General features: G+C 38.5%; 1 protein-coding gene across 1 annotated transcript in view; it reads right to left on the reverse strand.

Annotated features, from left to right (window-relative positions):
• Positions 1 to 819: 819 nt before the first annotated feature.
• The window catches only part of LOC120534164 (neutral cholesterol ester hydrolase 1-like), a 45,679-nt gene continuing 20,691 nt past the window's right edge, over positions 820 to 25,807 (reverse strand). The window contains exons 4-5 of the mRNA XM_039761514.1: positions 21,041 to 21,212; positions 820 to 2,922 (exon numbers count right to left, since the gene is read on the reverse strand). Coding sequence (XP_039617448.1) covers positions 2,305 to 2,922; positions 21,041 to 21,212 — 790 coding nt within the window. The 3' untranslated portion in view covers positions 820 to 2,304. The remainder of the gene's footprint in view (positions 2,923 to 21,040; positions 21,213 to 25,807) is intronic.

The following is a 25,807-nucleotide window of genomic DNA, read 5'->3' on the forward strand; positions in this document are numbered from 1 at the left end:
CTCCCGATAATCGGGATTCCCTAGCTTGAACATCATCAATGCTTGGCTTATTTGTACATAAGATGGCATTTTTACAATATTATCATATCGGGGACTGAGTTGCACTTGGAGAACTATTCTCACTGTCTTTGTCTCCATTTTCATGAGACTGCCACCATTTTTATTCAGCACACCTTCCTCCTTAAGGTGGTTCTTTTCTTTGCCGTTCATCTTAGTTGTAATTTACAAACCAGATTCCCAGGATTTTTCCAATGCAATCTTTACAAGTCATGCCTAAGGTGGCATTTAAACCTGGCTGTTTAGAGTGGAGCTATAACAGTGCTAACCATGGTGTCATTGTGCCACCCTCCTTCTCACCACATCTTGAATTCCGGATCCAACATGGAGCACTCTCTATGGGCCTCTCCCACATTATGTATTGCTGTCATTCTGACACTGTGGGGAACCTCTGAGAAGGCACTTTCACAAGTCTGTGTCTAATACAAGAGGAAACATATTTAAAGTAGTGATGAAGCAGACTACAAGGCCAGAGAATGTGAGTGAGCAACTTAAAACCAAATAATTAAATAATATAATTGGGAATGTGAAAAACACAAAGAAAGTAGACTGGTGGCAAAGAAATCTGAAACTACCATTCAGCATATGCGACTTTTCATAAGGACAAAAGAAAAATGTCATTTTAATCCGGCCTCATTGATTTAGTAGTCTTTTGTAAAGACCAGTCTGGCACATTTTTGTAAAAAGTCCTTCATGTTGTTATTTTCAAGTAAATAAGATTCAAGGGAAACAAAAAAACAAAAAAAAACCCACAAAAATGCATCCCTTTTTTCATTTTAATGTTAAAGACAAAGTCACTAACATTAAAACAGAGACATACATGACAAAAGTGGTTACTGTAAACTACATACAAATGTCAACAAAATATAAAGTACACAAATGTAACTTTTATGCATCTTCCCTAAAAAAAAATTAAAAAAAAAAAAACTGTTCCACAGTCGATTTGTGTTAAAACATTATTGGAAAACAATCCTCGGATACACTTTTCACTTTTTGGGCAGATGCAGCACATCTGTAGTCTGGAAAATGAAAATGACAAATATCTGACATGGAAGGTCCTTCACTAATAGTTTTTGCAATAAAAGTCAAAATAATCAAGTAACTGTAGTACTTAATAATAATGATATACAGTACACACTTAACAGAACAAACAAACAAACAAACAAACATTTTGAGAAAAGTACATATTAGTGAAATATGCAAAGCAGCTTAGTAATAATCAGCAGCAAAGAAACTTTCGGTCAAGTTTACCATTGAGATGTCTGCAGCCTCTCCACCGAACGTCTTCCTCCCGTTTTAATAACACTCGCACTCAGTCCTGCTGGGCTCTCTGTTGTATCTGCTTGAACCAGTGGAGCACAGTCCACTAAGCTAACAACAAACTCAAAATTACTTGTACATAATAATGATGGGAATATACAGGATAAAATGCATTTTCACGCCTCTCTTAATTTTCTTAATACATCCAGTGACGAATACTCTGTGCAATTACTTTCAAAGCAGCTTTTTTTACAAAATAAATTCAAAAAACCTTTGGCTTTATGCTTTACTTCTGATATGTCATTTAACTGAGAATTCACAGAAGTCCCTGGGAGCAATATCTGGAAAGGATATCTGCTCTAAATATCACCATGCACATTACCGTTTAACAATACTTAAAAACTGATTAAAATAAACATGCACATAATGGAAATAAATTCTCTATTGCTATACAAAAACAATGGATAAAACTGTCAACCTGTTGATTTTGATAATTGCATGTTATTATTAATTTAATTGATCAAAATTGTTTGTGTTGCTACCATAACCCAAATGATTGAATAATATGATATTTCCAACAATCGAAATGTTGATTCTCAATATTCAACTACTTCTCAAAGGTTGAATCTTATACTTGTTAACCAATCTGAAACATACTGAATATACTTGTCAAAAATGTGCAACTTCATACATAAACCTATGATTGCTGAATGAATTAAGTGTATAAAAATACTTTTAAACTAAGGCTACAAACTCCTGGATTACATTCATTGTTCAAATAAATGATAACTTGTTAAATGCTCTATTGGAACTCTCAGCTCTTACTAAGAACATAAAAGACTCGAGACAAAGTTAACAACCAAGGTTAGTCGAAACCTTAAAAAATGTCTTTTTAGATGAGATAAACTTGCATTGCTATGTTGCATGACATACAAATGTGACTGTGTGTGCCGCCGACAACCTGAAATATGTCAAGCACTGAAATATCTATAAATTCAGATCAAGCCACTTTATGTAATTGGTCATGGTTCGAACACCAACTGAGAAATACGTTGGCCAGATACCAAAAATCATGCAGCCATGAAATCCATCGTCGTAATGGTCATGGGTCACTTGTACTCCAGCTTCTTCCAGACGCTTGACATACATAGTTCCATCATCTCTTAAGACGTCATGTTCACAGGTCATGATGTATGTTTTCGGAAGCAATTGCAGAACACCTTTGTCAGCTAGAAGTGGAGCAGCTCTCACATCTAGAAATGCTGGTACTTCCTCAAGGACTCTAGGAGTTCCAATGGTCTGAACTACAGGCTTGTAATTTTTTTTGAAGTTAGAAGGCAGAAGAGAGGTCCAGTTGAGCTTAGCACGGCTCACTGTGGCTTGACTGAGCTCTAAGGCAGAGTGGTTGTTCACTAGCAAAGGCTGAATGAAACCAATATCCCCATTCAGGTATTCCAGCCAAAATCGCGCCATCAGAGGCCGATAAAGTATAGGCACGTCTCTGTTTTGCTGATAGGAAGGCGTGTTAAAATCCAGAGCTTGGAGAACCGGATATATTAATGCCTGAAGCTTAAGTTTATTGGAAACGCTGTGGTCCAAAGCCAGCTAAAAAGAAGGAGAAAAAAATGTACTTAATTTTTAGTAACATTACAGTTCTTAATATGACATAACTATACAAATATTTTACATACACTTAGGATGACAAATTATTTGAAAGTAAATTTGTATACAACTATATAGATTATTTTGTTGTTTTTACCTGCAGCATACTGTAGTATCAAATATTTACTTATTAACAGGCAGATATTGCTTTAAAGAAGTATATAAAATGTCTGGCTTCATTCCAAGTCTAAATGAAGAAAAACATTAAACCTCTAAAGTGAAAAGGTTTTCACATTGCAGCTAGGCACTGTTTCATACAGTTCAGTTCAGGATGGATTTACCTTGAAATAGGACACTAAATAAAAATAAAAAAGAAAGCTTCTAAAACCGTGCTTGGTGTAGAGGGGGATTACATCCTGACCTTCTTTTCCTACTGTTTTTAATGATGTTTATGCTGATCATAAACATTCCAAAAATATTTACTGTTTAAAGCAGTGGTCTGCAAAGTTGGATGGTCATAGTAGGCCTCATATTTTTAATCCAAACTCTTTGCCTAATTACAAACCAGTCCTTGACAATAGCAGATCTCATTTAAACAATTTCGTGGCTTGTTAGCATTTTCATTGTGCCATGTCAGGTCATTTTTTTTTTTTTGTAATATTTTTGTTGATATTAATTAGAAACAGATAACATTCCATACAGTAAAGTCAAAATTTAACAAATCAAAACAAAACAAAATTCAACCCCCTCCCAAGAGAAAGAGAGGAGCCAGCAACCAAAGCTACTCTATAAAAGGGGCAAGAAGTGTATCTTTTTCTCAAAAATGGAAGCATATTCTAAAATGTTATTAATTATATCTTGCCATACTTATAAAAAGTTTCGAAGAGATCCTCTAAGTGAGAATTAGATTTTTTTCCAGTTTCAAATAGTATAGAACATTATGTTGTAGACATTTTTACGTTTCCTTGGTTTGTGGACTGAAGTGGAAGAATAATTTATTACCCTACTCTGGCCCTTCAGGATGAACTCTACAGACCCCTGACTTGTTGTATCTTGCTGGAGTACTAGAGACTGTTGTGCAACATCCAAATTAAAACCTAAAGCATCCAGAAAAAAGCACATTTGATGTGTAAAGCAGGCATAGCTTTAAAAGAAAATAATTAATAAATAGCCAGGCGTGGCTTTACAGCATGAAAAAATACATGCAGTATAAATGAGGAACACTATTAGCAATATTATGATCTATTATAACAGCCTATAGAAGAAAAAGATTCTAATATTATAACACTCTTCAGTACTGCTGTTATACAGCAAAATGAACATGCTGTTAAGTATTTGACACTCAGTGGAACCAAGATTAGGCTGACTCTTAGCACCCAATGCAGCTGCTTTTCAGTATCAATAGATTTTATTTCTGCTATACTGCACTTGTTCTTAAAGATTTGTTTCTGTCATGCTTTTTTAACTCAAACAAATGAAACAATTATGACACGCACGGATTAGAACAGAGCAGTTACAAACATTTTTATTTGGTTCTTTTTAAACCAATAAAAAGTTTTTTTTCTGGCTTGTTAGCTTCCAGGAGAAGAATTTACAGAAAGTTATTAATTACTGCTTTTAACTAGAATTGTGTAAATTAGCTACTACTTAGTTCTATGAAGCAGGTATGAAAACATATTTCTCGTTTCTTTAATGAGAGCCGGCATCTCCTGCTTTGCTGTCACCTTTAGTCAGGGGTGTAGCCAGGAATTAATTTTGTGGGGGATGAGAAAGTACATAAAATATAATTCCATCTATGACAAATCAGCTGGAACTGTCATAAAACATTCAAACCCAAAATCAAGCCCCTTGGCTATACTTGTGGCTTTATTATAGTGCAAGCCACATGGTTATTATAGTGCAAGCCACATGGGGGGAGAAAGGATCTGCGACCAAAGTGCTTTCAATATTTAGCTACATAATCAAAGTAAGAGGCTGCAATCAGAAGTGTGAATAGATGAAAAATAAGTAGTGTTCTAATAACATATTACTTAAATGCCTAGAAAGAAAGTTATACATTTAAAAGCACCTCTTACAGTACTATACACTATGTTATACATATTGGTTTGAGGTTTTCGTGTCTAATAAGTGCTTAGCATTTTGTTTACACTATACCTTTATTTCTACATTTCTAAGTGGACATTTGTACTTTTTTAAGACTCAAAAAAGCTTACTAATGTTTTAGTACTTCAAAGCTGATAATTGAAAAATAAAAAGTTTTTAAAATATTTACTTTCAACTTGATTGTAGTATGCCTTGCAATATACAATCGTGTTCAGTCAAAAATAGAAAATGAGCATGGGAAATTAGTTAAAGAGTTCATGCTTTTACAAGCCAACCAATGACTCTGAATGAGTAGTTCAAGCTATCAATGTTTAAGTAAATGTTAAAGAAAAAGACACACACCCATTACAGAGCCAGCAAGGAGCATATTATTCATACATGGTTCACTAATTATAATGAATGAATAATTTATCCAACCATCCAATTTTATAGCCTACTTATCTATTTAAGGGTGGCAAGGCAGCAACCAACCCTGGCACCAGTCCACTTCAGGATACACTCATGTAACCCCAGCCCCCTAATGGCTCATTCATATTAGCCAGATTGAGAGTTGACCATCACCCTAACCTGCAGGTTTGTGGGTTGTCAGAAGAAGTCCAGAGTAATAAAAAAAAAACCCTCTTCCTAAAACACAATTTCATGTGACCCTTAATAGGGCAAGCAATACAATCTACTTCAGCACCCATAAATTACTCAATGGCATGTAAAACAGATAAAAGGACTGTGTCCAAGGTAAAAGCTTTTGTAATTTACAAAATCTTACTATAAAAAGATTTTATTTTTAGAACAATTAGCATCAAGACTTATGAAAACAACAAAACCAGCTGAGCATGCTTGTCCCTCCCACCTTGCCACAGGCAAGATCTGATAATATTGATTGATATTCCTTCATATTGTTGAAATTGAATGAAAAATAACTTGTGAATACATGCATACCTACAAAGTAAAACACAATAAGTAAAAAGCACAAATCTGCTGTCAGAAAGAAATATGTAATGTAAACCACACAGTCTGTTTCAACACTAACATAAAATGGCAAAAACTGGAAGAGTTCAAGCACCATAAATAAACAGTGCAAATAGTGAGATTCAAAAATGAGCGTGCAGTACAGTTTAGGGTTAGGCTTCTTTCCCAAACTGAAGATTACTTTTATAACACTAGTGAAACTGTTCAATTTTGCTAAATAACAAATGGTATTTTACAGATCTGCTTCAATCTGTATTTTATTGCAATGTTTAAATACATAAGAATAAAAGTTGTAAACAAAAAACATAAATAATTTATTATCAGATACTCTGAAATATACTTCTTGACAAGTATTCAGTATTGTTTTGGGCACACTGATTAGGAGTCACTTGTCACTTCAAGGCAGATTTGCTTTAGCTCACTGAAGTTCCTAGGACAGCAACTCTTGACTAACAACATTTTGAAATGGTGTGACAGATTCTCAATGACAACAGGACTTGTGTTGGATCAGTACAAAATTTTCACTTCAGAATCAATGACAGCTTTTGGACATAATGTACCAGCACCAAAACAGTACTGAAGCAAATAATGAACAACTACATCCTACCATAAACCTAACAAGGTCACACACTCGCTAGCCTATCCATTATGGCGCATAAACCTGCGTTGAGCATGTTGCGCCACAACACGTGCCTCCCTACTTTGCAACAAGCTGCAGTTTCCCTTCAAATTTCTTATTGTGTCCAAATTTGCTGTCCTTTATAGTACACAGGATGTCAAAGAGAAAAAGGCTAAGGGTATGGTGGTTTGTCCACCACAGAGTCAAAAGCACATCGAAGGGAAGGGGGTGGTTTAGGGCGATTGTCCCACATTGTGGCTGCATCTATAATATGGACTTTTTAAATCATTTTCAAAAGGTTCCTTATCTAAATCAGACTGCCATGAACTTTATACACTTTCAAAACTATCAGCGCATGCAGGACTCGGATAGTGCATACATGGCATGGAAAAGGAAAAATTCTTTAAGGAGCCATAGCAAATTACCCGTGTCATGTTAATGTGTGGATTACAGTTGAAAACAACAGTCTTCAGTGCTAACAGCAGTCTTCGTGTAATTAAATAAAAATTGATTATAAGCAGTCCACATCACATGAAGCGCATCTTGTACCAAAATCATTTGTAAAACTAACTCAATAGAAAAACATACATACATACAGTGCATCCAGAAAGTATTCACAGCGTATCACTTTTTCCACATTTTGTTATGTTACAGCCTTATTCCAAAATGGATTAAATTCATTGTTTTCCTCAGAATTCTACACACAACATCCCATAATGACAATTTTAAAAATAGTTTACTTGAGGTTTTTGCAAATTTATTAAAAATTTTAAAAACTGAGAAATCACATGTACATAAGTATTCACAGCCTTTGCCATGAAGCTCAAAATTGAGGTCAGGTGCATCCTGTTTCCACTGATCATCCTTGAGATGTTTCTGCAGCTTAATTGGAGTCCACCTGTGGTAAATTCAGTTGATTGGACATGATTTGGAAAGGCACACACCTGTCTATATAAGGTCCCACAGTTGACAGTTCATGTCAGAGCACAAACCAAGCATGAAGTCAAAGGAATTGTCTGTAGACCTCCGAGACAGGATTGTCTCGAGGCACAAATCTGGGGAAGGTAACAGAAAAATTTCTGATGCTTTGAAGGTCCCAATGAGCACAGTGGCCTCCATCATCCGTAAGTGGAAGAAGTTCACTCTTCGTAGAGCTGGCCACCATCTAAACTGAGCGATCAGGGTAGAAGGGCCTTAGTCAGGGAGGTGACCAAGAACACAATGGTCACTCTGTCAGAGCTCCAGAGGTCCTCTGTGGAGAGAGGAGAACCTTCTAGAAGGACAACCATCTCTGCAGCAATCCACCAATCTCTTCTGTATTGTAGAGTGGCCAGACGGAAGTCACTCCTTAGTAAAAGGCATATGGCAGCCCGCCTGGAGTTTGCCAAAACGCACCTGAAGGACTCTCAGACCATGAGAAACAAAATTCTCTGGTCTGATGAGACAAAGATTGAGATTTGGTGTGAATGTCAGGCGTCACGTTTTGAGGAAACCAGGCACCGCTCATCACAAGGCCAATACCATCCCTACAGTGAAGCATGGTGGTGGCAGCATCATACTGTGGGGATGTTTTTCAGTGGCAGGAACTGGGAGACTAGTCAGGATAAAGGGAAAGATGACTGCAGCAATGTACAGAGACATCCTGGATGAAAACCTGCTCAGAGCTCTTGACCTCAGACTGGGCGACGGTTCATCTTTCAGCAGGACAACGACCCTAAGCACACAGCCAAGATAACAAAGGAGTGGCTTCAGGACAACTCTGTGAATGTCCTTGAGTGGCCTAGCCAAAGCCCAGACTTGAATCCGATTGAACATCTCTGGAGAGATCTTAAAATGGCTGTGCACCGACGCTTCCCATCCAACCTGATGGAGCTTGAGAGGTGCTGGAAAGAGGAATGGGTGAAACTGGCCAAGGATAGGTATGCCAAGCCTGTGGCATCATATTCAAAAAGACTTGAGGCTGTAATTGCTCCCAAAGTTGCATCAACAAAGCATTGAGCAAAGGCTGTGAATACTTATGTACATGTGATTTCTCAGTTTTTTTATTTTTAATAAATTTGCAAAAACCTCAAGTAAACTTTTTTTACATTGTCATTATAGGGGTGTTGTGTGTAGAATTCTGATGAAAAAAAATAATTTAATCCGTTTTGGAATAAGGCTGTAACATAACAAAATGTGGAAAAAGTGATGCGCTGTGAATACTTTCTGGATGCACTGTATATGACTACCACCTGTCAACCAATGTGAAGGTCAAACTCTGTGAAGACAACTATGCCAATGATGAAGATCTGAAGTTTTCTACAATACAGTGGTTGCATTGGCATCCTGGATTCAAATCCCATACTTGGCCAATGTCAGTGTGGCGTTTACACATTCTTCCCAAAACTGCATTGTTTTTTCTTTATGAAGTTCGCTTTCCTGACATAACCTCAGAAACATGCCTCTTAGACACACTGACTAGTGATTCTACAATAAACTACCCCTGTACAAGTGTTTGCATGTGGCAAAGTGTATGACTAGTGCCTTTCTTCTGTCTTGTGCACAGTACTACTGGAAAGAGTTCTAGATTCTTGTGACCTTTCCTTGTACAGGTGCCGGTCATAAAATTAGAATATCATGACAAAGTTGATTTATTTCAGTAATTCCATTCAAAAAGTGCAAACTTGTATATTAGATTCATTCATTACACACAGACTGTATTTCAAATGTTTATTTCTTTTAATTTTGATGATTATAACTGACAACTAATGAAAGTCCCAAATTCAGTATCTCGGAAAATTAGAATATCAATTAAGACCAATGCAAAAAAAGGATTTTTAGAAATGTTGGCCAGCTGAAAGGTACGAACATGAAAAGTATGAGCATGTACAGCACTCAATATTTAGTTGGTGCTTCTTTGGCCTGGATTACTGCAGCAATGTGGCGTGGCATGGAGTCGATCAGTCTGTGGCACTGCTCAGGTGTTATGAGAGCCCATGTTGCTCTGATAGTGGCCTTCAGCTCTTCTGAATTGTTGGGTCTGGCGTATTGCATCTTCCTCTTCACAATACCCATAGATTTTCTATGGGGTTAAGCTCAGGCAAGTTTGCTGGCCAATCAAGAACAGGGATACCATGGTCCTTAAACCAGGTACTGGTAGTTTTGGCACTTTGTGCAGGTGCCAGGTCCTGTTGGAAAATTAAATCTGCATCTCCATAAAGTTTGTCAGCAGCAGGAAGCATGAAGTGCTCTAAAACTTCCTGGTAGATGGCTGCGCTGACCATGGACCTCAGAAAACACAATGGACCGACACCAGCAGATGACATGGCACCCCAAACCATCACTGACTGTGGAAACTTTACCCTGGACCTCAAGCAACGTGGATTCTGTGCCTCTCCTCTCTTCCTCCAGACTCTGGGACCTTGATTTCCAAAGGAAATGCAAAATTTACTTTCATTAGAGAAAGCGACTGTGGACCACTCAGCAGCAGTTTTGTCTTTAGCCCAGGCGAGAAGCTTCTGACGCTGTCTCTTGTTCAAGAGTGGCTTGACACAAGGAATGCGACAGCTGAAACCCATGTCTTGCATATGTCTGTGCGTGGTGGTTCTTCAAGCACTGACTCCAGCTGCAGTCCACTCTTTGTGAATCTCCCCCACAGTTTTGAATGGGTTTTGTTTCACAATCCTCTCCAGGGTGCGGTTATCCCTATTGTTTGTACACTTTTTTCTACGACATCTTGTCCTTCCTTCGCCTCTCTAGTAATGTGCTTGGAACCAGAGCAATGTGAACAGCCAGCCTCTTTAGCAATGACCTTTTGTGTCTTGCCCTCCTTGTGCAAGGTGTCAATGGTTGTCTTTTGGACAACTGTCAAGTCAGCAGTCTTCCCCATGATTGTGTAGCCTACAGCACTAGACTGAGAGACCATTTAAAGGCTTTTGCAGGTGTTTGGAGTTAATTAGCTGATTAGAGTGTGGCACCAGGTGTCTTCAATATTGAACCTTTTCACAATATTCTAGATTTTCCGAGAGTAATCCTAATCCCTCCTCTATCGCGGGGGTTGCGTTTCAGACCCCCGTGAGAGATGAAAATCCGCGAAGTAGAAACTATATGTTTGTATGGTTATTTTTATATATTTTAAGCCCTTATAAACTCTCCCACACTGTTTATAAATATTTCCTGCACAGTTATACAGCATAATCCCTTTGTATTCTCTTAGATATTAGGTAAGATTTATTGAAATTATCTATGTTAACACACTGTTTATATACAGTAAAACCTAATTATTATTTTAAAGATATCGAGTGTCTCCGATATCACATATGTTACAGCCATTACGATAGACAGGCCACCAGCAATAAATACGTACAATGCAAGAAAAATTGTATACAGTAAATGTGTGTACAGTGACACTAAACGTACGTACATGTACTAAGTACTGTAAGTAGAAAATTAATTATGGTTACTCACCAACAATGACATGATTTGTCTGATAACGATGAGTTTAATTTTACTGCACAACAAAGGAGAGCGTTACAGCCCTTCTAAAGGAGCCACTTCAGGCAACTGTGTAGCACCGCCGTTATTCTTCTTCAATCTAAATCCCTAAAGCAGATTCCATCCGGACTACTGCCTTATTACATCCACTTACAACTCGTTTTGCACTCTGGTTAAAAGGAAACTGCGGCTGTAGATCTTATATTCCTTTCCTACTTTTTAAATAAAAAAGAATTGTAGCCTTATTGATGCTGTAATGGTGTCCTACAGCAGTGTAGCTTTTCCCTTCCTTCAACAAATCCAAAACATTTACCTTTTCGGCAATCGTGAACATCTTCCGTTGGTGCTTGGGCACAGACCCTGAAGCAGTAGCAGGAGCAGATCGTTTTGGAGCCTTAATGAAGGGCTTGACTATGCACAAAGATAAACACAAAAGAGCACAAAAGTTAGCTCTTTACACAGCGAAACACGATGCTGAATGAGCGAGACGAGACTTCCTGGTTAACACTGCATTCAGCACACGGGAACTTAACTGCGTGCTCTAATTGGTTAGCTTCTCAGCCATCTGCCAATAGCGTCCCTTGTATGAAATCAACTGGACAAACCAACTGAGGAAGCATGTACAGGAAGTAAAAAGACCCATTGTCTGCAGAACCCGCGAAGCAGCAAAAAATCTGTGTTATATATTTAGTTATGCTTACATATAAAATCCGCGATAGAGTGAAGCCGTGAAAGTCGAAGCGCGATATAGCGAGGGATTACTGTACTGAATTTGGGACTTTCATTAGTTGTCAGTTATAATCATCAAAATTAAAAGAAATAAACATTTCAAATACATCAGTCTGTGTGTAATGAATGAATCTAATATACAAGTTTCACTTTTCGAATGGAATTACTGAAATAAATCAACTTTGTCATGATATTCTAATTTTATGACCGGCACCTGTATATGCGACTCTACTACTATTTGTACTTATTCAAAGGGTTTTGTAATTTTAATTGTTGTAAAACTGAGTCAGTTGCCATACTGGAATATAATAAATAACGTACATTCACACACATCTCCTTAGGGTGCGTAGATTAAATTTTATGAGATTACTACCATGTGACATTTTTCTATGGATCTTTTGATATGCATGCCACTTTTTGGTTTTAGATCAGAATTATATATTTTTTTCAGAATTTATAAAGAAAATACACAAATCAGTGAAACTGGCCATTTACATTGGGGAAAAGGTTTCAAAAGCATCTATCTGATATTATCTTTGAACGGTCCTAATCAACCTAGTGTATGTGGGAAAACATGCACGGTTTTAAAAAAAGAGAAAACTGGGTGGAAGATAATTAGTATAATATGTCCTATGCCAAGTATCCCAGAATTCTCTTCAAGGTAAGAGGCTAGAATGTTTAACTCAACAGCTGCACTTTAACACTAGCAGTAGCACAAGCAGTATGAGTAGTATTAGTTTTGTCATGTGTACAATGTATTAGAGTGGCAAACATCATTTTGGGACTGCAGGCACTTTTTTAAAAGCAAGTAGCAGTTTGCAGCATTTATAAGTTTTCTGCTCAGTGATGACCTGTAAATGAACTCTTGGACTGCCTTACACAGAGTGCTGCTGTAAAACTATGTAAAGAACAATGATGCAAATGACACTGACTGAGACACTGTTTTAATTCCATGTATTTTGAGGCCTTCAATGTGTTAATTGGACCCTTTTCCTACTCCTCTGGTAAAAGCTAAAGTATCAGATGTAAGCCCTCTTATTGCTGATATCATTAATCACTCTCTCCAGAGCAGCTTAGTCCCACTGGCCTTGAAAACCACAAAAGTTAGACCTCATTTAAAAAAATCCTCTTTGGATCCTGAAGTGAAAGACTTCTCTTACACCTCCATCAACTCTTTCCTCTTGCTTGATGAGATCGAGGACTTGATGTCCAAGAACTTCCTCAAGCTGAACAGCACCAAAACTGAAGCTCTTTTAATTGGCACCCCCATCAACTTCGTTCCTCTTTAAATTGTATTTCCTTTTCTGACTGTATCATTACTCTTTCCCCTTCTGTTACAAATCTGAGTGTGAAATTAGACTCCCATCTGTCATTTGATAAACACATGTCCATCACCTTTGTAAAATTGCATTCTTTCATCTCCGAAACATAGCCAAACTCCATCCCTAACTCTCCCTCTGTGATGCTGAAAAGCTGGTTCATGCCTTTGTTTCATCCAGTTTCGATTACTGTAATGCACTCCTCATGGGGATCCCCAGCAAGAGCCATCAAAAGCTCCAACAAATTCAAAATAGTGCTGCAAGAATCTTGATGAGGGTGTGGAAATATGAACACATTTCACCAATCCTTCAGTCACTTCATTGGCTCCCTATCCACCTCCATATCGAATACAAACTCGATTTGTTTACTCACCAGTGTATCCATGGAAATGCTCCACAATATCTGAAGGAACTCCTTATACTACAATCCACTGCAAGAAACCTCTGTTTTGCACATACCTATCGCTTTCAACACCCGGATGACCAAACTTCATACAATGGGTACCTGAGCCTTTGTAGCCACTGCTCCACGGCTCTGGAATGCCTTACCAGAGAGCATTAAGAACACAGCAGATTGTGGGCTGTTTTAAACAGCTAAAGACTTTTCTATTTAGGAAAGCTTACTAACAAGAATGCTATAATTATTGTTGTTTTATCTCTGGTTTTATCTTGCCTTTGTTTAAACTTTTTATGTAGCACTTTGAGATTTACTGCTAATGTAAAGTGCCCTATAAATAAAATACATTATTATTATTTTGTATATTTTCCTTTTTAGGTTAACAATGTCTACTCACACTTTTCTTTTATTGTTATCTAAATATATAACTCATATTATAATCTTAGATTAAAAAGACCAGACAGCGTAGTACAATCTTTTTCTCAACTGAACTGCAGACAGCAAAGTAACTAGAGGAGAAGAGAGAGAGAGACAGAGAGAGAGACAGAGAGAGAGGTTAGGAACATGCACTGATACAGCGCATTGCCGCACCCACCACATGACAAACCAACTCAGGACCCCCAGATTAGGACCCAAGTGCAGCCATGCAACAGGTGACACCTCAAGAAAGGAAAAAAAAAAAAAAGTTAACGCACCCTGGATACCCCAAAGTGTTTTTCATATACTTTTCTGATCAAACCTTTCAGTCAGGGTTGTCCATCACCAGATAGCTATACAATTATTTTTGTGCAACATTATGAAATCTGGAAGCCCATGTGGCTTTTGACATAAAGAACAACCCATCTGAGGGAATTAAATTCACAGACAGACAGGGACATGAGACAGAGAGAGAGAGAGAGAGTCAGTCTCCATACACCTAGACTTTGAAGATGTAATGAATCAGTCCTTAATGCTCATTCTAAAAGCCACCCAATAGCACATCTACTCTCAAACAGATGTTACCTTTATCTTTGCAGAAAGTTATTGTTTAAGCTTACTGACTTTAATGCAAGGGTGCATTATGTCTTTACACCCATACTTTACTGTTATTTAAATTTTTTTGTATTTAGTTAATTTGTTATTATTCTACAAACCGGATTTCAAAAAAGTTGGGACACTATACAAATCGTGAATAAAAACTGAATGCAATGATGTGGAGGTGCCAACTTCTAATATTTTATTCAGAATAGAACATAAATTACGGAACAAAAGTTTAAACTGAGAAAATGTATCATTTTAAGGGAAAAATATGTTGATTCAGAATTTCATGGTGTCAACAAATCCCAAAAAAGTTGGGACAAGGCCATTTTCACCACTGTGTGGCATCTTCCCTTCTTCTTACAACACTCAACAGACGTCTGGGGACAGAGGAGACCAGTTTCTCAAGTTTAGAAATAGGAATGCTCTCCCATTCTTGTCTAATACAGGCCTCTAACTGTTCAATCGTCTTGGGCCTTCTTTGTCGCACCTTCCTCTTTATGATGCGCCAAATGTTCTCTATAGGTGAAAGATCTGGACTGCAGACTGGCCATTTCAGTACCGGATCCTTCTCCCATGCAGCCATGATGTTGTGATTGATGCAGAATGTGGTCTGGCATTATCTTGTTGAAAAATGCAGGGTCTTCCCTGAAAGAGATGATGTCTGGATGGGAGCATATGTTGTTCTAGAACCTGAATATATTTTTCTGCATTGATGGTGCCTTTCCAGACATGCAAGCTGCCCATGCCACACGCACTCATGCAACCCATACCATCAGAGATGCAGGCTTCTGAACTGAGCGTTGATAACAACTTGGGTTGTCCTTGTCCTCTTTGGTCCGGATGACATGGCATCCCAGATTTCCAAAAAGAACTTCGAATCGTGACTCGTCTGACCACAGAACAGTCTTCCATTTTGCCACACTCCATTTTAAATGATCCCTGGCCCAGTGACAACGCCTGAGCTTGTGGATCTTGCTTAGAAATGGCTTCTTCTTTGCACTGTAGAGTTTCAGCTGGCAACGGCGGATGGCACGGTGGATTGTGTTCACTGACAATGGTTTCTGGAAGTATTCCTGAGCCCATTCTGTGATTTCCTTTACAGTAGCATTCCTGTTTGTGGTGCAGTGTCGTTTAAGGGCCCGAGATCACGGGCATCCAGTATGGTTTTACGCCTTGACCCTTACGCGACAGAGATTGTTCCAGATTCTCTGAATCTTCGGATGATGTTATGCACAGTTGATGATGATAGATGCAAAGTCTTTGCAATTTTTCGCTGGGTAACACCTTTCTGATATTGCTCCACTATCTTTCTAGCAACATTGTGGGAATTGGTGATCCTCTACTGAGAGACACTGCCACTCTGAGAAGCTCTTTTTATACCCAATCATGTTGCCAATTGACCTAATTAGTGTTTATTGGTCTTCCAGCTCTTCGTTATGCTCAAATTTACTTTTTCCATCCTCTTATTGCTACTTGTCCCAACTTTTTTGGGATTTGTTGACACCGTGAAATTTTGAATCAACATATTTTTCCTTTAAAATGATACATTTACTCAGATTAAAAGTTTGATCTGTCATCTACGTTCTATTACAAATAAAATATTGACATTTGCCATCTCCACATCATTGCATTCAGTTTTATTCACAATTTGTTTAGTGTCCCAACTTTTTTGGAATCCGGCTTGTATTTTGATAAACTAGCCAACCCGTAACGTACCATACCCCACATAATCAGGCCGGTTTTTTAATGATTTTTAAGCACAGGGAGAACATTAACATTTGAAAAATCGGTAATGTAATAAGTCAGCAAGAAAAGCAACATTGTAACAATGTACGGAACAAACCAACACACAATCGTCCGTGACTGAAAACTGGCGGACCGCCATCGCGCCTTCTCCTCCCAGACGGAGGGATGGGGGTGGACGGCGCAGAGGGTGGAAAGGGAGGAGAGGAGAAGGACGTCCATTCCGCTCCCTCCATCATGCTAGTCTGCTGATTTCTCATTGAGTATGCAGTGCCTACCTCCAACTCGTCACTTGAGTCATTGTCGTCTTTGCACAGTCCAGATGCACCTGTGACTCACGTAGACCTTTCATTGCTCTGTGCGGTTTTGGCTGCTTTTCTATATCTAATCCACCAAGACAACCGACCACGGTAGTAGTGAGGTGGGAGGGGGGGTGTACAAAGGGTAGGGACGTAAGCAGTGGGAGCGTATGAGTCACACTTAGTGGGAATTCCACGGTTTGCAGCCCAAATGGGGTTCAACGGCTTACCCACGCCTCTCTGCGCCGGGTAGACACACGCTCAATCTCATGCATAATTATGTATTGAATGCTAAACACTTCTGGAAAGACACGGTTGTGTAAAACGGGTTGGTGTGAGAACACCGATCACTTTTGTCCCTCCTCTGATTCTCTTGTTCCATCTTCCAAAGGATTGTTGAAATAAGGAGTGTTGGTGGGCATTGAAATGTCTTCCGTGTTCCTGCAGGAGCATCTATGAAGACGCATGTTTGTCGTGGATGCGAATTGCTGTATGTAGCATGTAAAACAGTTTGCCATGGTGCACGTGGTCGTGCGTCGTAACCGAAAATTCGGTTTTTAAAGACTGCTTACTTCATTGTGTTTTAAGCACAGTTGGAAAGGATTATTTTAAGGATCCCATGGGATACCCCTCGCAAACCATTTTACACGCTGCATATAGCGATTCACCTCCGCGAGAAACATGCCTCTATGAACAGTCAACGTGGCTTGGAGGTGCATGTGGCCTCTGCGACAGATGAATATAAATGACGCCGTTTTTTCTGTGTTGTCGCGTCTGAGTTGGTGGGCGTGGCTCTGCAAGTTGTTGTCTTATCCAATGGTCTTGGAGTTGGTGTGCGTGGCTCCTTCCTGCGTGCGCCATAGGTGTCTCACTTGTCGGCGGCTTAGTGAATCCACACCCTTTCTAGTGTGCTTTCCATGGGTGTCTTGCCTTAGTGAATTATACAGTATATATAGATACTGCTTTGCTTTTGCATCTGTACATCTTGAGTGATTGAAGTAATAAAGTAGGGAATTCAAATCTGGGCATATGATATTAGGAGACTGCAACTTTCTTTGTCACAGAGTTAGCAGACCAAGGTGTAATGCCTCAACAGAGGACAGCACAGTGAGAGTAATGCATAATTGGTTGGCAAATTACATTAGCCAAGGTGTATCAGTTTACATGTGTCTAGGCTATTGTTTTGGATCATGGTGTGCCAGCCATTAGGGACACTGTGAAGGTGTATTAGCCTTTGTTTGTCTAGAACAGGGGTGGGTAATGTCAGTCCTGGAGAGCCACAGTGGCTACAGGTTTTCATTCCAACACAACTGCTTAATTAGAAACCAATGCTTACCAGTCTCACACCTTATTTAATTTTATGGCTTGTTAGTCTGTAATGTAAGGTTCTTATATCATAGATTTTTTACTCCAAATGATTTGAAGCCTAAAATAGATCATTTTCAGTCTTTCACATCTTCTATTAAATGTTTTATAAAATCAAACAGTGCATGACGAATACACACAGATGTAAATGAAAACAAACTGGATGGAGAACTGTTGGCTGCCTTGTCATTTACATTTTATTGCTAATAAGGAGCCATTAAAACAATGAATGCAGCTGTTTAAGATTGAAATAAGCAATCGAGGATGGGGAACCTTAACAAGCGAGACCATTAAAATGAAGCATCTTAAACAGTAAGTGTTTCATCAGCAATAATTGTTTTCTCATTAAGAAACTGGGTGGGAACGAAAACCTGCAGCCACTGCGGCTCTCCAGGACCGACACTGCCAACCCTTGGTCTAGGATATTGTCTGACCAGGGTAGCCTTTAGGTCTAGTTTATATCTTGTTCAGTACTGTAGCTACTGAGTCCTTAAACGGAGTACTGATAAGTAGGGGTGTAAAAAAATATCCATACACTTTAGTTATTGCAATATTATGTTTTTTGATAGTGTATCGATTCTCAAAAACATAGTATATATTTTTAATTACTAGTTTACATTCAAAGATTCAAGGCACACAGTTCATTTTGCGTTTAAATCCCCGATCTTAATATAGCAGCTAATGTAACAACATAAATTGAGGAAAAAGCATAAGGGTTGACGTATGTAGGCTTTCAATACTCAGGCAAGCGGATCTGGCAGACAACGTGGATTGTGCAGTGACAAACTGAGCTGACCAGTAACATGACAACTGATGGCTGACAACCGAAGTGTGGGCTTATTTTTGCTTTCACAATAAAGAAGGCACTAGGGAGATTGATAAGTGCCATACCATCTGCAAATTTGGGGAACACAATGAATCTGAAAGCACACTTAGCAAGACACCATTCTGATGTACAGATAAAGGAGCAGCAAACAGCAAGCGTTAAAAAAGTGGGTCCCTCTCAACTCACTATGGAACAAGTTCACACATCAAAGTTAGCAAACAGCCCTCAACTCATGTAAACAAAATAACTCAGTCAATACTCTATTGACAAAAATATGCGCCCTCTGAGTGCTGTAGAGAATGAAACCTTCCGAAATATGGTGAATACAATCGAGCCTCGTTACACAATACACTCCCGACAACACATCACTGACATCGTTGTGCCCAAGTTGCACGAGGATGTAATAATGAAGGTACTGGAATCTCTCAGCCCCACCACAGGAGACATCGTTACTGCAGAGAAGTGTTCTGAAAGGTGGGCATGTTGACCAGCTCATCTTCCTCCACAAAAATCTTGACATTAAAAATTAAGTACTGACATACATACATACTGTAATAACATGTGCAATCCAAGTTTAAGATCTAAAATGTTCACTATCAACATATGCATATTTTCTTACATTTGTTTAATATTTTCTTTAGGAATCCTGCAAGCACTTTTAATTTTCACTCTTATACGCAGATGTAGTTACTTTTTTAAGATTTCAGAAAACATACTATAATGATGTTGGATGTTACAGGGACAATGCATTTTCTTTTATTATCACTTGAGATTGAAAAATTAAAAAATGGCCTACATACAATAGAATGTGAACCTTTAAAGCAGAACTTAATGTATATACTGTCTCAATTTATATGTAATACTGTTTGATTTTTTTTAATTTACTTAATTTGTTTACCTAAAGAATCCTGCAAGCACTTATTTTTACTGATATACTGTAAACAAATGTTAACACCTTTGTTCATATTACAGTGGTATGATGTTATGCATTTTCTTATAAGCTATTTGAAACACAGTGCAGCATACTGTGAACCATTAAAGCAGGATCAAAAGTACAGTGATTTTTTAATGATATAGGAACATGTTAATTCCTTTCCTCAGAATGCACAAAAGGTATTGCTATGAGACTGTGATAAATGCAGTTGCAGATCCCACTGTTCTGATTGCATAAAAAATTATTATTTTTTTTAACTCAGATTTTATGCATATAGTGGTGTGTTCTTCATACTATGATAGTTTTCCTAAAATTAGATTTAATTTTTTTTTTTTAATATATCACCTTGCATACAGTATTGCAATATATCACAATATATTGAATTGTAACCCCTGTATTATGATACGTATCGTATTGCAAAGTTCTTGCCTATACACAGCCCTACTGATAAGTGATAGGCTATGCAGGAATCACTCATAATCAGTGCTCAAGTAGATGGGGGTCTGTACTTGTGTGTGTGTCTTTCTCTGTGTGTTAAACTTAAGGTGCAATAGTAGGCTAACCTATATTAAACTTAGTAAATTCCATTAACCCCACAGAGCACAGTGAAATTTTCCCTTGCGTGTCTAAGCAGCCCTGTACAAACTAATAACAACGAAAATTTAAGGACTATGAACTGCAGTTATTCCTGGCTGTTTCTGGTATAGATTAACTGAATATGAAAACAGCTGCCTCACTTGTAAGGTTATCAATTTATTAATAAGTGCAATGCCTGGTTATACCCCAGTGTTTAATATTCATATTCAATTTATGCTGTGTTTATAAAAATAGTAACACACATTTAGTTTAAAAGATGAGGAATTACTATCATGAAGGCCATATTTAATGGAAAACTGTATGGTGAAACAAAATAAATCTTTCTGGATTTAAAATTTTCATTATCCCCGTAGTGGACTGGAATCTAGTCTAAGTTTGCTTTCTGCCTTGCATCCAAAGCAGTTGAGATATTATCAGGTCTCCAAGAACATTAATTGGACAGTAAAAGTTTGAAAATGGATGAATTTATGGATAGAAGTTCAGTGATTCTAAAATCTTGTGTAATGACTTATTAGGAATTAACACTGTAAATTGTATATTTCAAAGAGAAAATACGCAATTACTATTGGAAGTTAAAGAGGCCTCCAGCTTATGACATATTCCTATTCTGACTTGCACAATGAAGAGAAGGTGGCGATATCTGAAATGATGTCTTCGTAGTACTAATGCTCAATGCTCAGTCTCATCACACTGCATTATAGGGTTCAAAAGAAAATGGGAATGTGGCCTACCTGTTGACAAGCAGCAGCTGCAAGGTTGCCTCCAGCACTGTCTCCAGAAATAGCCACCCTGTCAGGATCCACAGAATACCTGGCCAAAACGTCTGGATGTAGAAAGTATTTGGTGGCAACGTATACATCATTGTACTGTTCAGGGAAATGAACATCTGGGGCCAGTCGGTATCTGGATAAGTAAAAAAAACATGGTGAAAATATAGCTAGGAGTATGATATTTATTTAGCTGTTCCAAAAAGTATTGGTGATTTGTTCTTCTGAAATTGAGCCCCGACCTTTTTTAGGAACAGTTTCCGCAGTACCAAGACATTAAAAAACTACAGGTGTTTTCAAACTAAGGGCAGCAATTCTGCTCTTAGGAGTCCGCAGTAGCCCTGGTGAGGTTGATGTTCGTTATAAATAAAAAAATCTAAATAAATAAATGAGGCAATTTGTGCTTAAAATTATCTCACATACAGTGCCCTCCATAATGTTTGGGACAAAAACACACTTTTCCTTGATTTACCCCACTGTTCCACAGTTTAAAATTAAAAATCAAACAATTCAGATACAATTAAAGTGCATACTGCAGACTTTAATTTAAGGCTATTATTTGCAAACATTTCTGTCACACTATGTAGAACTTACAATACTTTTTCTACATGGTCCCTCATTTTATAATGTTTGGGACATAACAATGGTAGGTATATTAAAGCAGTCATACTGGATTTAGTACTTTGTTGCATATCCTTTGCATTCAATAACTGGTTGGTTTGTGATTCACAGAAGTCACCAAGTGTATCAAAAGTATCTTCTCTGGTAATGCTCTGCCAAGCCTCTAATGCAGCCAGTTTCCAATTCTTACTCGTTTCGGGGTTTGTCCCTTCAAATTTTCTCTTCAGCATATGAAAGGAATGCTCAATTACTTTTAAATCGGGTGACTGGCTTGGCCATTCAAGAATTTTCCATTTTTTAGCTCAGAAAAACTCCTGTGTTACCTTAACAGTATATTTGATATCATTATCTTGTTTTAAGAGGTAGCATCATCTAATGAGTTTGGAGGCTTTTACTTGCACTTCAGCATTTTTCTATACACCTCTGAATCCATTATGCAGCTGCCGTCAGCAGTTACATCATCAATGAAGATAAGTGTGGCAGTACCTAAGGTAGCCATACATGCCCAAACCAGAACTCCTCCAACTCCATGTTTAACAGATGAGGTGGTATGTTTTGGATCTTGGGTAGTTCCTTTTTGTCTCTACACTTTGCTCTTGTTACCACTCTGATGCAGGTAAATCTTTGTCTTGTCTGTCCACAAGACCTTTTTCCAGAATTCTGCAATATCTTTTTTGCAAACTAATCTGGCCATCCTGTTTTTGTGGCAATGTAGTGGTTTGTATCTTGCAATGAGGCCTCTGTAATTCTGTTCATTATGACTTTTGTGGATAGTAGTCTCTGACACATACACATTTGCCTCCTTAAGGCAAACAGGGGCATTTTCTTTATCAGAGTGAGGATTCTTCTGTCATCAGCAGTGAAGATCATCCTTGGCCTACCAGTCCCTTTGTTATTACTGAGCTCACCAGTGTGTTCTTTCTTGTAATATATTATATTATTGTTATATTCTTGTTTGTCAGCCTCTTAATGACTTCTTTGACTTTCATTCTAACAGCTCTTGTCCTCATGCTGAACAAAGGCAACAGATCAGATCAGGTCAGGTTCGGGAGCATGCACTGGCACAGCACAATGCCACACTCACCAGATGACAAAACAGCCAGGCAGACACGCGGTGCGGTCCAGTCCAACCCCCCAGAAAGGACCATCTATCTGCCTCAACCAGGTGTTATGCGGGCATATTCTTGACCTGGTCCAGCTGCTCGTGTCCTCAAAAATGAGGAACCTGCAAGCCAAATCACCCTTGGGGAAATTGAACCACATGGCTGTAGGGTCGTAACTGACGCACCCTCACACTGCAGGTAATGTGCCTCATTCTGGACTCCATAAGCAACCACTTGTTCGACACGAAGTCAAACCCAACGATTCTTCGAAGAGTTATGGTGCTGGTGGAGGTGGCAGATTATCAGCGATATGGATGTTATTATCTTTGTAAGGCAACACTCTGGCCCAAAATTTGTATATATATATATATATATATATATATATATATATATATATATATATATATATATATATATATATATATATATATATATGAGTGGAACATCAGAGACATGAGTTTAATTCATTCCAGCACTGAGCTCTTGATAGCGAATTTCTCATATCTAGAACAAACTTCCCCATTGAAAATAATTCAAAACAGAATCCGTTCCACCCCAAAAATATCAACATAAAATCAATTTTCCTAACAAATAACACTGATAAGTAAAATATACAAGTGGATCATCCTTCCCTTTCAAGATAAGGACAACAAGTCCTGTTTTCCAGTCAGTCGGGATGACACCCATCTCCCAAATGGAAGCAAAGTCTGCTTGCAATTCCTGGAGGACAGCCTTACCACCAGTCTGAAGAAGTTCACTCAGGATACCACAGATCCTTGCATCCTTCCCTGGCCTCATCTGGTTCACTAAACATGCAATCTCAGTGAGATTGGGTGGTTCACAGCTAATTGGAGGATCAGCCTAAAGAACCATTGACCTACTGTGGCAATTGCAGACTTTAAAGGGTAGAAGCAAGCCTGAGTGTCTTATTCCTGCACTAAGGAAGCAATGAAATATACCTAAGTAATCTCAAACACCTTTGACACCAATTGTCCCAAAAATTATGGTACCCAGAAGTGTGGTCGTTTCTACATGGTGTGACTGAATTGTATGCAAATAGAAATAAATTAAAGCATGAAATCTGCTCTTTAATCATATCTGGAATAATTGATTTTTTAATTTTAAACTGTGGAACAGAGGGGCAAATCAAGAATAAAATGTGTCTTTGCCTCAAAAATTATGAAGGGCAGCTATAGTTTTTAAATATGTATTAAAAGCAGCAAGCACCCTTTTTATAGAAGCTCTGTGTTCTTACGATCTTTTTTCTTCTGTACTTGTTTTACTTTCAATATTTAATTACTTATTAATTTATTTATTTATTGAGCTTCTGCAAAAAAGAAAGCCAAATAGAAAAACTAAGCCTTACTTAGTTGTTCTTTGGACCTGAAGTATTGTGTAACTTATGAATTCAGATCAAAATAAGTATTCACATGTATCTGCATAATTTTTGTAAACTAAAAAGTATGGGAATTTAGGCTTCCTGTTTTTATACCATATCAAACAACATCTTTGTTATTACATTAAAAATAATTCATTAAAAAAGCATTGGTCTTGCTAAGAAAAATTAAATGACACACATGCACAGAAAAACTATCAGTAATCACTTGTTAAAAACCCAAAATATAATATCAGGGACAGGGGACTGAAGAAACATCACCTGTAGTTGTTTGTGCCTAGTAAGAGTTCAGTGCTTTGTAGTATTGTGTTGTATTGTAGTATTTTTAAAATATTCTATTCCTGGAGGGGTTATGCTAAGAAAAAGGGTTAAGAACCCCAGGCCTAGATATATTGTACAACATTTTATCACAAGTGTATAAATAGCCTGGTGTAGTTAAGCATTTACTTTGATTATTACATCTACTATTATACAATGTCATGCAGTGTGACTACTATTAGCAATAACCTGGAATCCAAGATTATGATCTGCTGTGCAGCACTGGGTTTACATTAGTGCTAGGGGTCCTGTATAGATGGTTATGGATGTTCTTTTGTGTTTATAAACACACACACACACACATATATATATATATATATACACATACAGATATGGATATATATATTCAGTGTCACTACTGGTAGCATGAGGGTGATACCTGGACCCTACAGAGGTTGCACAGGTAGTCCAACTTCTCCAGGATGGCACATCAATACGTGTCATTGCCAGAGGGTTTGCTGTGTCTCCTGCACAGTCTCAAGGGCATGGAGGAGATTCTAGGAGACAAGCAGTTACTCTAGGAGAGCTGGAGAGGGGCCATAGAAGGTCCATAACGCATCAGCAGGACCAGTATCTGCTCCTTTGGGCAAGGGAGGAACAGGATGAGCACTGCCAGAGCCCTACAAAATGACCTCCAGCAGGCCACTGGTGTGAATGTCTCTGACCAAACAACCAGAAAGACTTCATGAGGGTGACCCAAGGGCCCCATGTCCTCTAATGGGCCCCTGAGCTCACTGCCCAGCAGCATGCAGCTCGATTGGCATCTAGCCATAGAATACCAGAATTGGCAGATGCACCACTGGTGCCCTGTGCTTTTTACAGATGAGAGCAGGTTCACCCTAAGCACGTGACAGAAGTGAAAGGGTCTGGAGAAGCCATGGAGAACATTATGCTGCCTGTAACATCATTCAGCATGAGCAGTTTGGTGGTGGGTTAATGATTGTCTGGGGAGGCATATTCATGGAGGGTCACACAGACCGCTACAGGCTTGACAAAGGCACCTTGGCTGCCATTAGGTATCAGGATGAAATCATTGGACCCACTGTCAGACCCTATGCTGGTACAGTGGCTCCTGGTGCACGACAATTCCTGGCCTCATGTGATGAGAGTATGCAGGCAGTTCCTGGAGGATGAAGGAATTGATACCATTGACTGGCCACCACACTTTCCCTGACCTAAATCCAATAGAATACCTCTGGGACATTATGTTTTGGGTCCCATCCAATGCCACCAGGTTGCACCTCAGACTGTCCAGGAGCTCAGTGATGCCCTGGTCCAGATCTGGGAGGAGAT

The sequence above is a fragment of the Polypterus senegalus genome, chromosome 1 (genome assembly GCF_016835505.1).
Source record: "Polypterus senegalus isolate Bchr_013 chromosome 1, ASM1683550v1, whole genome shotgun sequence".
Lineage (NCBI taxonomy): Eukaryota > Metazoa > Chordata > Cladistia > Polypteriformes > Polypteridae > Polypterus > Polypterus senegalus.